General features: G+C 51.5%; 1 protein-coding gene across 4 annotated transcripts in view; it reads left to right on the top strand.

The window, feature by feature from the left end:
* The window catches only part of DISC1 (DISC1 scaffold protein), a 311,563-nt gene that overhangs the window by 82,229 nt on the left and 211,897 nt on the right, over positions 1–17,437 (top strand). For all 4 annotated transcript variants that reach the window (XM_027770847.1, XM_027770846.1, XM_027770849.1 and 1 more), the window contains exon 2: positions 12,485–13,464. In XM_027770847.1, the coding sequence (XP_027626648.1) occupies positions 12,562–13,464 (903 nt within the window). In that variant the 5' untranslated portion in view covers positions 12,485–12,561. The remainder of the gene's footprint in view (positions 1–12,484; positions 13,465–17,437) is intronic.

The following is a 17,437-nucleotide window of genomic DNA, read 5'->3' as shown; positions in this document are numbered from 1 at the left end:
TTTAGCCGCTCAGAGGAGGGTGTGGGGGTTCTGGAATGGGTGCTTGGGGACTGAGGGAGACATGAGTGGTGGCGATGTGGTCTGGGTGAAGCTCCGACTCCTATGCTCCCTGGGATGTGGGTCCTCCTTCCCTGGTGAAGCCCCAGGGGTGAATGGGACAGGGGAGGCTCATGTCATTGGAGTTCCTGGAGCATCTGTCTTCAGTCAGAGAGGGGGGTTCAGAGGGAACCCTCTCTCCCTGCATTTGCTGTTTTTCAAGTGCCTTTAGCTCAAAGCAAGCAGTTTACCAAAGTGGCAAATTTTGGTTTCCTTAGTGACTCTGGGCCAGCCAAGGCCAGAGCAGGGCCGTTCATAACCTCTCTCACCTCCCAGCAGTCCTATGAGGCACAGTTCATTTGCCTGTGAACCATGGGGGCAGCAGGGACGTCGGCCACTCGGGCTTGGGCTTGTCTCCAGAGCCAGGCCCTCTAGAACTACAAAGTTAGGTCTGCAAGCCCCGGGTGTGTGTGTATGTTTTGTTTTGTTTTTTAGTTTAGTTTTTTTTTTTTAATAACTATAGATTCATAGAAAACTTGCAGAAATAAATAGTTCAGGGTTTCCTTCACCCAGCGTCTTCTAAGGCTACCAGCTTCGGTGACTATGGCACACTTGATAATACTCAAAAATTCCCACAATGAACTAAATTACAGACCCTATTTGGATTTCACCAGCTTTCCCACCCTCGTCCTTTTTCACTCCCTGTGTCCGGGCTGGGAGCCCACATGCTTGGTTTGACCCTTGAACACGGGCTGGTCTGTCCTCACTGCGGATCAGGGAGGTGAGGCAGCACACAGAGCTGGTGCCTCTGCTCCTTCTTTGGGGAGGTCTTGTTGTGTGGCCCGGGGCTCCTGTGGGCTGACTGAAAGTGGATCTGGGGCCTGCAGGTGGCCTGGACGATGAGGTGTCTGGATCCCACACAGCCAACTAAGCGATCCAAGTCTCGGACCTGGCAACTTGAAAAACATGCTGGGCACACGTGTGTGTGCCCAAAGTCCTGAGGGGAATGGAGGAGAAGGGGCTGTGGCATGGCCATCCCCCCCACCCAGGTGGTGGCTTCTCACTTTTCCTCTCTCTCTGTCTCACTCACCCTATAGAACAACTTAAAAAAAAGAAAGAAAACACGGAACCCCATTTAGGGTGAAGATGGGGACAAATCTGCAATCCGGGCCGTACTTTGCCACGTGCAGTGGTCAGTGGCTGACACTGCATTTGACCTAGAACTGAGAAAGCCTGGGGATGAGAGCAGGCCTTGTAGGAAGCCGCCTACCAGTCGTGAGACCAAGTGTGTGTGCATTTGAACTCTGAGTGTGCGAGGGTGTGGACAGGACCTTCCCGTCAAACAGGTTCCCAGCCCTGACTGCCCACTGGAATCACCTGGGGGCTTCAGGAAGTACATGAGTCGTCCCGAAGCCCCGTGTTGTGGTTTCATCAGCCCCAGGAGTGGCCTGGACTTTGGCATTTCTAGAAGAGTCTGGGGATTCTGATGCACATTGGGCTTGGCAGCACTGCCCCGGGTTCAGTGTGCAGCCGAAGCTGATGGACGGATGCTGCTCCGGAGAATGTGTGGGACACTCTTGGGGTATGCATCCGTGTCTGACTTCCCATGACCCACACCTCCCAGAGGCACAGTATGGCGTCCTGGTTTATCTGGTCCCTTCTTCCCCAGGTCTCTTCGGTGGTGTGTTAGCTCTCTGGCTGCACCATGTGCACGCACTGTGCTTTCTGTCTGCTCTCTCTGGGGCAGGCTCTGCGTTGGCCCCGGGCCTGACAGCCTGGAGGCCAGCTGGGTCCTGTTCCCAGCCTGACTGCTCTCAGCACTGCCCTCGCACCTCTATCCCCAAGCGCTGCCGGTCCCTCCATGGCCATGCCTCACCGTCCTTTTTGGTGTTGGAACCTCTTCCTTCCAGCCACCCTGAGGGCCCATGAGGCCTTTCCTGGCTGTCTGTGGTGGAGTTGCTTGCAGCCTGGTCTGCATCTGTCTGCTCCACGGAGCTATGAGCTCCCTGAGGGCAGGGACCATGGCTTTGAAAAATTATCATAGCGTCTTTCATGGTTATAACAATTATGGTTGCATATAATTATGCAATTTACTGTATAACTATGCACCGGCTTCACATGTACTTTTGGAGAATAATAGAATCAGCACCTGTGTAACCACCATTTGGCTTAGAGCGGAGCGTTCCCCTTGGATTGCTATGTAATCATACACACCTTCACTCTGCACCGCGCGGGAACAGTGCAGTAAACACCTGTGTAACCACCATTTGGCTTAGGGAACAGAACGTTCCCCTTGGATTGCTATGTAATTATACACACCTTCACTCTGCACCGCGCGGGAACAGTGCAGTAAGCACCTGTGTAAATGTCAGCTGGCTTAAACCGGAACGTTCCCCCGAGGTCCCTCGAGAGTCTCGTTGCCCTCCCTTCACCTGTCGGAGCTGGTCGACGCCGTGGTTAGGGCTCTCCTGCTTTCCTTTGTGCTTCAGCTCCCACCGTCCCGGGTGTTCGAGCGCAGTATCCCCAGTCCAGTGACTCGAGGCCGATACCGTGGCCAGGTAGGTCATTGCTCAGAGCAGGAGTCGTCCCTTCCAACGGTGAGGCTGCGAGGTCTGCACCCACCTTCTCAGGGGTGGGGAGCACCAGTTTGTGCACGCGGCATCTGTCAGGGAGCCCAGAGCAAGAGCCCGCGGCCGTGACGTCATGGACGTAGGGTGGGCAGACTTGAAAGGACTGTCATGCATGTCCTATAAGCAGTTATATGTCTCTGTGCCTTTCTGTGTAACTGTATCTTTACATATAAACACACACATGTTTCTATATTACACACGTGTGTAAACACAGCATTCCTTCATAGACATGCATGTCCTATAAGCAGTTAGATGTCTCCGTAGCTTTCTATGTAACCGTATCATATAAACACACACATGTTTCTATATTACACAAGTGTGTAAACACAGCGTTCCTTCACAGACATGCATGTCCTATAAGCAGTTAGATGTCTCCGTAGCTTTCTATGTAACCGTATCATATAAACACACACATCTTTCTATATTACACACAAGTGTGTAAACACAGCGTTCCTTCATAGACATGCATGTCCTATAAGCAGTTAGATGTCTCCGTAGCTTTCTATGTAACTGTATCATATAAACACACACATGTTTCTATATTACACACGTGTGTAAACACAGCGTTCCTTCATAGACATGCATGTCCTATAAGCAGTTAGATGTCTCCGTAGCTTTCTATGTAACCGTATCTTTACATATAAACACACACATCTTGCCATATTACACACAAGTGTGTAAACATAGTGTTCCTTCATAGACGTGGATGGTGCTATTCGGATGTATTATGCTTTCTGTTGGGACTTCCACTTTTAGGCCAGACTTAGGCTGCTGAATGAATGAGTAAATTCACAGAGACAGAAAGTAGAATGGTGGCCACCAGGGAATGGGGAGGTGGGGAGTTAGTGTTTAGTGGGTGCCGTGACTGTGTGGGGAGATGAGCAAGTTCTGCAGATGGGTGGTGGCAATGACCGACAATGAGGATGTAGTTGACCCCACTGATCATACACTCAAAATCACACAAATGGACGTGTTATGCTATGACAATAAAAACATCATAGGGAAAACGGAAACCTGGGGGACTAGCAGGCGGTCAATTCCAAGCTCAAATACCTTACAAAGTATGTTGTTTCCATATTGAGTTAGCAAAGCAGGGAGTCTCTGGAGTTTACCCCCTTAAAGGACCTGTCAGGGGAATAGGAGACTTTCCCTGAAGTGGTAATCCCACTCTTACCCACCTGGCACTTGCACGAGGAGGCCTTGGGATGTGACCTGCACCTTCTCTTGTGCTGGATTCAAACTGTGCAGCTCACGTAAGTGTCTGTGTGGGGCTAACTCAGGACATTCATTTTCTCCAAACGTCATGTGAACTTTTTGTTTCTGGTAGAAATTGGAGGTGAGAAATACAATTTTACTCAAGTCTCAAGAGTTTATAGCTGGCCTACAGTTCTATAACGAGAGCCAGTTCAACAAGAGCAAGACAAGCAAGCGTGGTCACACCATAGTGCCCGTCACACTTGAAGACGTGGCTCCCAAAACAGTGGCTCAGGCCCAGCTCGTTCATCATCTTCAATAAAGGATGGAGGGTTAGAGCAGCGCCGGGCTCCCAGGGGTGGGAACGTGTGGGAAGGCAGTTTCCAGGAGAGAAGCCTGTGCAGTTTCTGATCTGTCTGCAGGACAGGATTTCGGCAGCACAGGAAGAAGAGGATGGAAAGACCTGCTTCTAGGCAGAGAGCTTCTTTGCATTTTAATTGTCTTTAGCTCAAAACTACTTACGTCAAACAGGCATTTTATGGGACAATCAATTCTGGTTTCTTTCAGAATTAAAGATGGGTTTGTGACAGCCCTCACTTTTTTTGGAGAGAGATTTTTGCTATCAAGCGTGTTTGCTCACTGGAGAGACAGGGAGACAGAAGGTGAGAAATCACCCCTCAGGGGGATGGCCGTGGCACAATCCCTTTTCCATTCTCCTCTCAGGATTTTGGGTATGCATGCACATGCGCCTGGAGTGAGTTTGAAGCCATTGGGTTGTGGACTCATACCATAGTTGATTACGTTGGAGTCCAGTGACATAACCGTTACACCATCTGCTGGTCCCTAGCCCCCACTCTTTCTCACCAAATGCAGCACTATACTTTCCTTAATTCCATGAGGTGGTTTTGGGGTACACATAAATTGGGGGTGCTCTGGAGCTCACAAAGTCTGCTGAGGCCTGAGACCCTTCAGGATAGTCAGCTGAGCTAACCACATTACTCCATACAGAGTTGCAAGTTGCATCATCCTTCCTCTGAGTGAGCTGCACATTCCTGTCCTGTTACCTGAGTGGACTGAGTCCCCTGCTAGATCATAAGCAGTCGGAGGCGGGGACGTAGGGATCGGTTGATTGGAATGATGGCACGGTTGTGATGGACAGGCAACTCCGGCCGGTTTATTCCCACTGGGCCTTCCTCGTCTTGCCCAGTGGATGCTCATTATTGTGACCCAGAGGCCCTCCAGGTCTTTCCATGTTCCCTGGATCATCAAAGAAGGATGCACCTGCGCTTGGTACATTGTTGGTGCATTCTGTGACTTGGAAGCAAGGTAATACACGGGGATTCTTGCTTTCTTTATGGTTCTGAGTCTTTGGTTAACTGAATGTCTTAAAAAGATCTTATGCCCAACTGTGACAGATAGGATTAACATTCCTTTCACAAAAAAAAAAAAAAAAAAAAAGAATTGTTCATGTGCCCACTGGACGTTTAATGCAAACCGTGCTCCGTGAAGTCTTCCTGCCCTTGTTCTTTGCTTACCGTTGGGTGCATTTTTGGTGGCACCTCCAAGGCCCAGAGCTTCTCTTTAAGGGTCTTTGTTCTCTGTCTGCAAGGCCTTGGACAAATTGGGGCCTTAGAAACATTTCTGGGGCACAGAGCAGTGACTTGCCCGAGCCCACATGGGCATTTGGTGTAAGTTTCATCTCTGGGCCTTGGTTTTAAAATCTTCCATGTAAACTCTTGGTATTTGTGTTTTCTTAAATGGTATGTTTTAGATTTCATATTTAGGAATGAATTATTTTCTGACCGATATTGTGTTTTAATTTCTTCTCTGTGTATTATATACAAGGATTTTTTTTCAACTTTTTAAAAAAATTTTAAATTTATTTATTTTACATTCATTGACTGAACATTGTCTCAGCATACAAATGCGATTTTCCATCCAGAATACACTGAATAGTGGCTTAATCATACATACTATTGTCAACAAATAATTTTCCATTTCTTGTTTCTTAAATATATACGTGTATGTGCATGTGTGTGTGTGTGTGTGTGTGTGTGTATTTCTCACCCTCTGCCATTTCCCACCCTCCTCCTACGTTGTCTCTGGTGTCTACAGTTGCTTTCCACTCCCCCCCCCATTTTATTGATTTACAAAATAATCTTAATTAATCTAACTACTTTCAATAGCAAGTTCGGCTGATATATAGTTGTCTGTGAACACAAGTCTGACTTTAGGCATGAAACTGTGAGTAGAATGGATATACTATAAAGTAGCACCTGGCCGATGCTGTATAGCTTACTGTGGTCATTAAATAGGTATTTTAATTTTTAGTTATTTATTTTTCTAAAGAATTATTTATTTATTTGCTTATTTACTATGATTATCATTTTTCACATGAGTTTTGCCAGAGAAAGAGAGAGAGAAAGAGAGAGAGAGAGAAAGAGAGAAAGAGAGAAAATAAGCCGTCAGGTCTGGGACTCGAACTGTGGTTGGCCATGTGGGAATTGCTGGGCCTTAACTAGGTATTTTTAAATATATTTTTAATTTCAAGAAAGGCAGTTTTAGCTTTAATAAATCAAAATAACAAATTTTAAGAGTACTTTGATTAAGACTTAAAGCCAGGAAACATGTTAGGATTCTGTTCAAACAGTAGGTACATGGACCTGTTGGCAGCTCAAGAGAAGACAAAACTCTTCAAATCTGGAAAACAAAGCATAGAGAAAGATCAGTAGTGGTTTAGTCAGAAGTCACAAAATTATTTTTTTACCAGTTCAGGCTTATGTACTTTATCTTCTGTTGTGGTCTGATCTTTCCATTTAAGTTCTGGAAGATAATATTCAACTCTGGATTTGTCCTTTCCATTAAATTGGTCATTTTCTTAGTTGTTTCTGAACTCTTATTTCTGTGTCTGTATTTAGTTTTCCTGGTATAGCACTCCCTTCAAAATGTCTTGAAGAGCTGTTCTGCTATCAGTAAAGTCTTTCAGGTTTTGTTTATCTGAGAATGTTCTTGTATTTTCTTTCTTTCTTCTTTTTTTTTTTTTTGGAGAGGTTTTTGCTATAGGGCACGTGCGCTCGCCAGACAGACAGAGAGAGACATAGAGACAGAAAGCGAGAAATCACCCCCCAGGGGGGATGGTCACGCCGCAATCCCTTCTCCTCCATTCTCCTCTCGGGATCTTGGGCACGCATGCACACGCTCCCGGCGTGAGTTTTAAGCCACCGGGTCTGGGATGCGAACCACGGTCGACTATGTGGGAGTCCAGCGACACAGCCATTACGCTAACTGCTGGTTCCCAGTATTTTCTTTCCATAAGAAGGAAAATCTTGCCAGATATAGTATTCTTGGTTTAAGTTTTTTTTTTTTTTTGAGAGTTTTTGTTGTTGTTGTTGTTGTTGCTATAGGGTGTGTGTGCTGGCCAGACAGACAGAGACATAGAGACAGAGAGTGAAAAATCGCCCCCACCCAGGGGGTATGGTCACGCTGCAATCCCTTCTCCTCCATTCTCCTCTCAGGATCTTGGGCACGCACGCACACACGCCTGGAGTGAGTTTTAAGACACTGGGTCTGGGATGCAAACCGCGGTCGACTAAGTGGGAGTCCAGCGACATAGCCATTACGCTAACTGCTGGTTCCTGGTTTAAGTTGTTTTTTACTCAACACTTTGAATATATTTTCCCATTCTTTCCTTGCTTGCATTGTGTCCAATGAGAGATCTGCTGTTAGCCTGATGGGATATCCTTTGTAGGTAACTTGACATTTCTCTCTTGCCAATCTTAGTATCTTGTCTTTATCTGTGGTTTTGATCAATCTGGTTATAATGTGTCTTAGAGAAGATCTTCTTGGGTTGATTCTATGTGGGGTTCTTTGTATTTCTTGGGCCTGGATATTTGAGTGTCTCTCTAGGTTTGGAAAGTTTTCTTCCATGATTTCATAGACTAGATTATCAATGTCCTTAGTGGTCTCTTCACCATCTGGAATACTGATTATCCAGATGTTTGGACATTTAATGATATCTAGTATTTCTCATGTATTATTCTCATTTTTTTGGGCTATTTTCCTCAGTCTTCATGGTGGATTTTTTTCAGTCCAGCGATTCTGTTTTTTACATCTGAGATTCGATCTTCTGTGTGATCTAGCCTGCTTTTAATACTTTTAAGGGAGGTTTTGATTTCCTATACTACAGCCTTCATCTCTATCAGTTCCATCTGATTCTTTTTTATGGTGAATATTTCCTCTTTCAGATTATGCAAGAACTTCCTCACCTCCTAGAACTCATAGGCTCTTTTCTCCTGCATCTTCTGGAGATCATTGTCTCATTTCTCTTTCTCTATTACCTTTGCCACTATGAATATTTTAAATTCTTTATCAGACATTTCTGCGAGTCCATTGTACTATCTGTGGATGAAGAAGGAGTTATTCTTTCCCTTGGAGGAGAGGTATTTTCTTGGTTTCTCATATTTCTTATGGCTCTGTAGTGATTTCTGGTCATCTGATGGGTTATACATTTCTTTCTTTCTTTTGCACGCCATGCAGAAGTGCTAGGTCCAGCTCCAGGTGTAGTCTCTGCCTCTCCTCATGTGGTGAGGGAAGCAGTTGAACCATCCTGGGACAGGATTTACATGTCAGTAGACAAGAATTATATTATATTACTATCAGTTATCCACAATTCACAGCGTTGTACAATAGCTCCCTAGAATCAGAATTAGATGACATAAAATCTATATATGAGGACTTTTTAAAAAAATTGTAAGGATCCCAGGAAGCTTATTTATAGCATAAGTTGGAAACAATTCATATGCTCTGAAGAAAATACCTAATGGTGTGGGTGTTAGTAAACGAGGATGTGGAGAACCCGTGAGGCCCTGTGAGCTGAGCTAGGGGTGCTAGTGGGAGGGGATTGGGAGCTCAGGGATCGGAAGGGTTTGGACATAGCAGCTCTCCCAGTTTTCTCCCTAAGCTCAGAAAACAGACATTTCCGGGCCCTGATCTGGACCCTGTATAGAGGCCCTTTGACATCAGGTCTGTCCAAATCCCTTTTACTTGCCTTCAAGCTGAGAGCTCACCGGGCCTCGTTGGGAGGAATGAGGGGTCACATAGAACCAGGGGCCAGCAGGTCTGCACTCCCCTCCTTAGAACTCAGGAGCAGGAGCCTCGAGAGGTGGAGGAAGCCTGTCAAGGCTCAGCATTTCAGGGCCAGACGGGCAGACGAAGCCACCTCTGGGTCTCAGGGAGGACAGGTCACAGCTGGTTTCCTGGCCAGCTGTTGACTCCTGCCTGCACTTGCAGGCTCTTTCCTGCTCTCCAAAACCTCCTTCCGGAGTTGATGGCACTTAGGGGCAGGAAGACTTCTCCTCTCCAGGCTGAGGGCGTGCTGGGGCCCTTCCTTAGCTGCAGGCGAGAGGGCCAGCTTGGATGTGAACAAATCCACAAGGGTTTGGGGCAGGATGCGTAGTGAGAGCGGATTTCTGGCCACAGAGGATATCATGCTCCCTTAAGAAACAAAAACAAAAGCACGGCACCACCAGGGGCCTTTGGTGTGGGAAGCTGAGGGGCTTCCTGGAGTCCCTAGCCTGCCCGATGTGGATTTCCTCTGACCCTTCCAGTCCATTCCAGAAGTGCCTTCCGGACCCAGCTTCATTCCTTTGGTGTCTCTGACCTTCCTCTGCCTTCTGAGGGTCGGTTGTCACTTGCGATGGTGTCTGCATCCTCCAGGGGTAGGGATGTGAGTGTGGGTGCGGGGTGTCCCGTATCCCACCCCCAGGATTAACAAACACGTCTCTCCGTCTGGTCTCCTGGGCTTGTTGCCTGCAGTGTGGGCTTCTGGAAGCTTCCTGGGAACTGAGGGCTTGGGTGCTCAGCACCGTGGTGGCCAGGTTTCAGAGAAGGCCACTCAGGCTGCAGGCCCCTCAGGCGTCTGAAAATAAATGAAATTCCAAAGCGGTTCTTTTCCTCTTAGCATGGTTCTTCTGACTTGAGAAGGATATTTTGAATGACTGGCACTTGGATTAAAAAAAAAGTTGAAACTATTTTTAAACCAAAAGACAATATAGATTTCCCTGGACTGCGTCTCAAGATATGAAGTGTTGAATTGCTCTCCTTTGGTAATTGAAGCCAGAATTCAGGGTTCTCCATTACTTGCTATTGGAGCCCTCGTTCTTTGGAGAACGCTTTGCCACTTTGACCAGGCGTGAGCCTTCATCCCGGGCCTCCCTCTGCCCCTCTGTCCTGTAGCCCCACTGACTGATCCCCTGCTGGGTGGGCCCTGCTCCCTGGATGACGAGACATGGAAGGAGAGGGGTCTGGTGGGCCCGGAGAGCACAGTGACCCAGTTCTGCTTGTCAGTGATGGTGCTGTAGTCGTCACCACGTCTTTTTCTACTGGTTCCAACATTTCCCGGCCTCTGTCTTAAAGGACAGATTGTTTCCTGTTTCTGCGCCAGTTTTAGCTCTTGCCCATTGGTACGCTTGGAGGCAAAGTGGACAGAGTACGCGGACCTCGGTTCACACGCAGGCCCTGGGGAGCTGAGACTGGGGAGTTCGGGATGAATTCAAGCCCGAGCTTTATTTTGCTATTTATGAAGTGAGAACTACAGCCCCCGGGTGTAGAGCCAGTGCCCCCCTCCCTGTGCCTCGACGTCCCTGCCCCTTCGTGGCCTTGCTGCTCTGCCCTGCGAGGGCCCACAGTCCCTGTAGCTTGGGCAGCTCCAGCCTCAGGGCAGTCCACGGTTGGCCAGAGAGGTCATGGGTGACCGTGGCCTGGGCTCTGTTGTCCGTAGATGCACAGAGTCAGGCAACAGGCGGCTGCTGGCCTCATACTCACTTCCCCAAGGGTTGTCACCCCCACTCCTCCAGGGGCTGGCGTGTGCTGTGATCCTGGCTCAGTGGAAATGTGATGCCCAGGGGCTTCTGCAGAGACCCGGGAGTTGTAAGTGCGAGGGGGCGAGTTAGCCCGGGCAGCAGCAGCTTTGCTCCATCCCCGCTGGAGGCCACGCTGTGACCGCGTATCCAGTGCTTCAGGCTCCCCCGTCAGCCTCTGCCTCACTGGCTGTGCGGGGCCTTGGTGAGAGCACCATGAGGGCCAGCAGAGCCGGGGACTTTGGCCTGGTCACTCAGCTGCTTGCAGTTCTGCTGGCATGTCACCTCTGAATCTCAGCTGCCTCAACTATTAGGCCATTGGGAAAGACATGACACATTTTACTGTTTTTTGATGCAAAAATGTGTCCTGACTTTCCCAAGCACCCAACATGTGAGAAAAGCTAGCATTCCTCGTCTGGTTGATGCGTGAGCTTAGGGAGCACCTGCCACCAATGAAACGGATGTCGTTGAAAACACGTCGTGGGCAGCAGAGGGCTGTGCGATGTAAAATAATGTTTATCTAGAGAGAGCGAGGCAGAGACCCCTGACAGGTCCTGCCACGACCGGATCCTCCCGACCCTCCAGCCAGTTGGGATCACGGGCACACGCCGAGCGTTCGGGTCGACCTGGATGCAGACGCCGGCCTGCCCCAGGGCTGCAGTGTGTGTAGTGAAGCCCTACCTCCCGCACCCCATGACTGGGCCTGCAACTGTCAGCACGTTTATGTGTGTGCAAGGACCACCCTAGCTGTCTACGCCAGTAACTCATCTACTTAACGCTCACAGTGCCATGAGAGAGGTGCTTTATGCCTCCTCCTTTTACGGATAGGAAAACTGAGGCACAGAGAAGTTAAGTAACTCGTGGAGGATCCCACAGTGTGGAAGTGGTGCTGTCAGGGTTTGAACCGGTCAGGGAGGCATCAGCACTTGTACTGCTCCTGCTGTGGCATAGCTGGGAGGGAGTGCACCAAGCCCTCCTGTACTCCACTGTGAGATGCACTGGCGGGCTGACGTTTCTCCACAGCCAGACAGCCACGGCGGCAGTGCTGGGAAGCGTGCAGGGCAGGGATGGCTCAGGCAGTGACAATCCACATGTTGTTCAATGAACAGCTGGAGTTAATGATCCAATCTCATTGGAAAAATGGTGTGTGGTGTGTGCACTAGCTGGAGAGAAACGAAGGGAAGAGTGGGGGAGAGGGAAAGTGAAAAGCACCCCCAGAGGGATGGCCATGCTGCAGTCCCTTCTCCAATCTCCTGTCGGATTTCAGGCATGCACGCACATGGTGCCCAGAGTGTCTTTCAAGCTGCTGGGTCCAGAACTCCAGCTGTGCAGTTGGCTGCGTGGGATTCAGCTGTCTTAACCATCACACCGTCTGGAGGTCTCCGTCTCGTTTTGAGGAACACTCTGACATGCGGGTTGGCGCACCCCAGAGTGAAAGTGGAATGTGTGTAACAGACAGGCGGACAGGCGAGGTGTGGGGGTTATGCCTCCGACGTCCGTGCCGACGTGCCGGCACACCTCACACAGTGCCCACTGCCCCGTTCAACATAGGAGCCATGGCGCTGGGCTGATTTCCGCACGTTCTAGGCCAGTACTTCCTGGGATTGTTAGAGTTTTCGCGTAGCCTACCTTGGACAGTACGCTGACATCATCCACCTCTGACAGGTGTGCCAAGAGATGGCGAGAGCTGGCCTCCATGCCCGGGGCCATGTTGGGCGCAGCCAGCCTGGAAGAAGTGCACTCACTGGGCTTTCTCTCTCTCTGCAGGCAGCCTGGCCCGCTCAGCACCTACAGCGTCTTCTCGGAGGCGGCAGCTGGCACGGAGGCCGGGCTACCTGAGAACCATGGCTGGGCCCGGGATCGAGTTTCTCTCTCCAAACGTGGGCACAGGAGGGGTGTGCAGCCAGGAGTCCCACGGGCCAGAGTGCAGGGCTGGATGGTACAGCCCTGTCCCCGGAGGCCAGGGACGAGGCCCCTCCGCGGGAATACCTGTTCCTGAGAAGCCGGTGGCCCGTGCTGTGACCTCTGCAGGCCGCTCGGGCCTTGCTCTGACCTCCGTTCTAGGAACCGCAGCGTGTTTTGGGCTGCAGTGCAGAGCAGGTCCCAGACGACCTGGCACACGGACCAGGCTGTGTGGCCTTGGGAACTCTGGGGATCTACCGGAGCTCACATCCATGGACAGTGTGGAGGTCCCAGGCGCCACCTGGGAGGCAGCCCGTGGGGAAGCAGCAAGGGGCACCCAGGCAACAGGCCCTGGGCCATCAGCAGAGATCAACGGCCTGGGCTGTGGCCCCGGAAGTGCTCCCTCCACCTCCTCTGCCCTGCGCGACTCCCAGGATGTATTTGCCTCCAGCTTCAGCTTTATTCAGCTCTCACTCGGCTCTGCTGGGGAGCGTGGCGAGGCAGAGGGCTGCCTGCCCAGAGAGGCTGAGTGCCCCGGTCAGAGCGCACAGGAGGTGGGAGCCAAGGCCCTCAGCTCACATGGGCCCCACCAGGACCCCCAATACCTCTCTCCGAGCTCAGCAGACTCGGCCCAGGCAGCAGGGAGCAGCCGTGGGCCGGAGCTGGGAGTGCCGGCTCTCCTGGACATGGACCCTGGCTTCTCCTGGTCCCCGGATTCCCTGCTGGCCAGCCGCACGGGTGATGAGAGCAGCAGCTCGGAGGATAGCCGTGGGTGGGACGCCCTGCTCAGGAGCTGGGAGCCTGCGCTGCGTGACTGCCTGCTGAGTAACCGGAGGTGGCTGGAGGTCGGTGTCCTGTGGCCTCGGGTCACAGCTCAGATTAGCTCTGGGCAGTGGGTGCAAAGCAGGGGCACTGGGCAGCAGGGCACTGGGCTTGGCATGCCCCTGGAAGCTGCTCCAGCTCCTCTGGCTGCACTGAGATGCTGCTGGGTCTCTGCCTCTTCTGTCTAAACACGACTGTGCTCCTCTGCACCTTCTGTCACCTCGGGACTCAGGTTGGCTCTGTTGGCAGACCCTGGGTGAGGTGGTTTGCCCAGCCTAGCTCTGCTTTGAAGGAGGAAATTAGGGGCAGGAAGCAGAGGCAGGGGGAGGTTGACCTGGAAGGGGTTGTGGGATAAGAATATGGGGACGCCCTGTGCTGGGCATCTTGGACTGACTGTGGCCCCATCCCACCCCACCCCTCCGCAGGGGAGCTGCCTTCCACAGCACCAGGCCTTCGGCTCTGGCCCTCAGCTTCCTTATTTAGAGATTTCAGCACCATAGACAATGGAGCTGAGGCTCAGAGGAGGATCAGGTGCTTGGCGATCAGGAGAGGCTAGTTACCACGAGCCCTGAAACTCTGATGTTGCTGCTCCCAGTGGTCTGAGCAGGGGGTTTCGTGGGAGCAGGCAGGGCTGTCCTACCCCAGAGTTCCAGAGACGCCCAGGTAGGGACACACTGGGTGACCCATTGGGCTGGGCAGCCCACCCTAGAGGAAGATGCTCCGATACTGGTGCGTGTATGTTTGTGCATGTGGGCGTGTATGTTAGATGTGTCTGTGTGTGTGTGGGTATGTACATGAGCACTCACTGTCAGGGAGTGGCAGGACTTTGTGTCTGTTCCCTGTGTGTTCAGCCCTTCTCCTGGAGCCTGGTGTTCCTGGCCCCATCCCATGGGCTCTGTTTGTCCACCAGGAAGCTCAGCCCAGCCCTGGGACTTCTGGCTCGGGGACAGTGAAGCCAGGGCAGGCGTGCCCTCCACTCTGGTCAGTGCATGGAGCGCTCGAGCTAGGCACCGTTGCCTTCCCCACTGAGCCTGCTTTGAAGGGGCTGGCGCTTACTGAGTATTTGTAGATTGAATGAATCGATTCCACCCAGTTCCACGGGCCAGAAACCATCCTCCCCTCTCCGTCACTGCCACATCCACTGGCCTCACGCCTCTCAGTCCTGTTGCTCAGCCTCCTCTCACGGCCTCGGCCAAGGCCATGGCCCTCACTCGAGCTGCCTTCATCCCGTGGCTTTCTTCTCCGGTTTGCAGAGTTACCATCCTGGAATGTTGGCGGGGCTTGCTCGTCCTCGCACCTTGCTGCTCTAGGGCTCACGCCGGGTTTCTTATCTGACCGTCGAGGTCTTACCCGGTCTGGTCCTGGGCCGCCTGGTGCCTTCTGCAGCCTTAGCCACATCATGACACCAGGGAAGGCCTGGCCTCAGGCCTTTGCTCAGTTTTCTCTCTGCCTGGAAGGCCCCACCACCTTCCACCTGCCGAGCTCCGCCCTCACCCTCTGCTGCGGCTACAAAGCCACCTCCCTGGGGACACGCCCTCGCCTGTCTGGACCACTGCATCCCTGTTCTCCCTTCATCCCCAGCTCTGTGGACATGCTCGTTAGAGCACTCACCACTTTCAGGGTAATTTGTTTGAGGGTCCAAGTTCCCCACACGACTGTGAGCTCCAGGGCCACAGGGGACTTCTCTGAATTTTGTGGGTGCCTCATGCCTAGCACACTCTCTGACTTTAGCCGGTGCTTAAATTTAGTGAAATCGTTCATCTTGCTGGTGCTTAAATGTAATGAAATCGTTCATCTTTTTTTTTTTTTTTTTGCCATAGGGCATGCGTGCTCACTGGAGAGAGGCAGAGAGTGACTGAGAGAGAGAGAGTGAAAAATCTCCCCTGCCAGGAGGGGTGGTCACACCACAATCCCTTCTCCTCCATTCTCATCTTGTGATTTGGGGCACACATGCACAAGCACCGGTGTGATTTTTCAGCTACCAGGTCTGAGACTTGAGCTGTGCTTGGCCGTGTGGGAGTATAACACCTTAACCACCATGCCATCTGCTGGCCCTGAAATTGTTAATCTTGTCAAGGCAGGCCGTGGTTCCCAATGACCGAGTTCTTGGGTCAAGTGCGCAAGGCAGAGAGAGACTCTGGGAGATGGCACGCAGGACACAGGTGCCAGGCAGAGGTGACATCCTGCTCCCCAGCTCTAAACGTCAACAGTGCCTTCGAGAGTCGGGAGTAACCTCAGCAGCATGTATGCACTGCTCTGTCTGAGGAGCCCAATCAGCGTCTTAATCACGGCCATCCTGACCAGGGTTAAGCACATAGGCACCATGGGATACTATGCAGCCGTACGGAACGAGACCCGCTGTTGATACCAAATGGATGTCTAGAGAAGATGTAATGCTAGGTGAAGCAAGCCAGATGACGATAGGCAGACACTGCGTGGCCCTGCTCAGTATACACTGGACGTCGGCATCTTCGGGCAGACACGGGAAGATCGGAGGAGATGGCAGCAGGGATGGCAAGTGTAGACACCAGAGACCATGTCAGAGGGGGAGGACAGTGGGGCCAGGAGGGAGGGGCTCAGGAGGAACCCTGAACAGACACGGAGAGGAGAGCTATCTACTGAGGACGAGGCATGTGAAATATCTGGGACTCGACTGGCAGGCGCTATGTGCATGCTTTGAAAAACTCTTGTATGCTGCAAAGACATAAAATGAGTGAGAGGGAAAGTGAGAAATCACCCCCTCCGGGATGGCCATGCTGCAATCTTTCCTCCTCCATTCTCCTGGGATCTTGGGCATGTGCACATAAGCACCCAGTGTGATTTTCAAGTCACTGAATCTGGGACTTGAACCACAGTCGGCCATGTGGGAATCCTGCAGCGTAACTGCTACGCCATCTGCTGGCCCCGAGGGGTTTATACATTTTAGAAGAAACAAAAGCAACCGTAAATCTAACCCTTTCCTCTTCTTGTGTTTTGCCCAAACTCAGCTGTAAGGGTAAGTAATTGGTCTTAACCCACCAGAAGGGGATTCCTCAGAGGAAGATGTGGTGCTGCTGGGCTCACACCTCCCTGTTACTGGATTCTCAGGGGGGGCCCCGTGGCCTGGGCTCCTGCTGTGGCTGGCACTGTCCCAAAGGACTCAGCAGTGTGCGAGGTAGTGGGACGCCAGCGGGTCGGCAGGCTCCCTGCTCTGGGACCTCAGGCAATTTGCCTAATTGTGGGACGCGTGGAAAGGGACATTACAGAGCACCTGCCCACTCCGCTGAGGACTGCACGTGCACAGCGAGGGCACTCAGACGCGTCTGGCTCTGAGCAAGTATCTGGAACACTGCTCCGTGCTGTCACTGCAGACGGCTGTGATGGGAAGAGTTGGAGTAGAAGGAAAACTTTGTGCCGGCAGCTCAGATGAAAGCGGTGTCTCAGGTGGTGGGGTCTGGGCAGTTTATCTGTAGTTTAAGTAGCGCTGGAATGCCACGCCCGGGCAGGGTGCCTGTTGTGTGGAAATGCAGTTAAATTTTCGGGGAGGGAATGACGGAAGAGACTGGGGGCAGGCCTTACAGGAGGGCAGACTCCGTCTCAGTGGGCAGTGGGGCCTCCTGGCAGTGGGAGCTGTTCTCTGTGAGTGTTTGGGGAGGTCTCCTCTCTGCAGTGTTTATGCGGAGACCTGGGATGGCTCATTCAGGGCACTGGGGAGAAGGTGGGGTGGAGGGTCTTCGAGATCTCTTGAAAGATTGGGATGCCCGTGTTCTAGGACCTTCTGGATATTATATTCCATTTCCTTAACCTTGTTCCCCTTCTAGCCCACTAAAAATGCAAATCTCAGGAATGACAGTTTCAGCTCCTTTTAAAATAAGGCTGATCAGGACTCACGGATTCTGTATTAGGAACTTGTGTACTTGCTCAGACGTCCAGGAACTCCGAAATCGAGGCGTATAGCAGCTCCGAGGTCGTTTGTGGACACGCACGGAGTGGAAAGGAAGTGGGGGGCACCGCTGT

This window comes from Tupaia chinensis, unplaced genomic scaffold, assembly GCF_000334495.1.
Source record: "Tupaia chinensis unplaced genomic scaffold, TupChi_1.0 Scaffold000161_1, whole genome shotgun sequence".
NCBI classification, from domain to species: Eukaryota; Metazoa; Chordata; class Mammalia; order Scandentia; family Tupaiidae; genus Tupaia; species Tupaia belangeri.
Note: the sequence above shows the minus strand (reverse complement) of the source record. Positions and strands in the feature narration are given on the sequence as shown.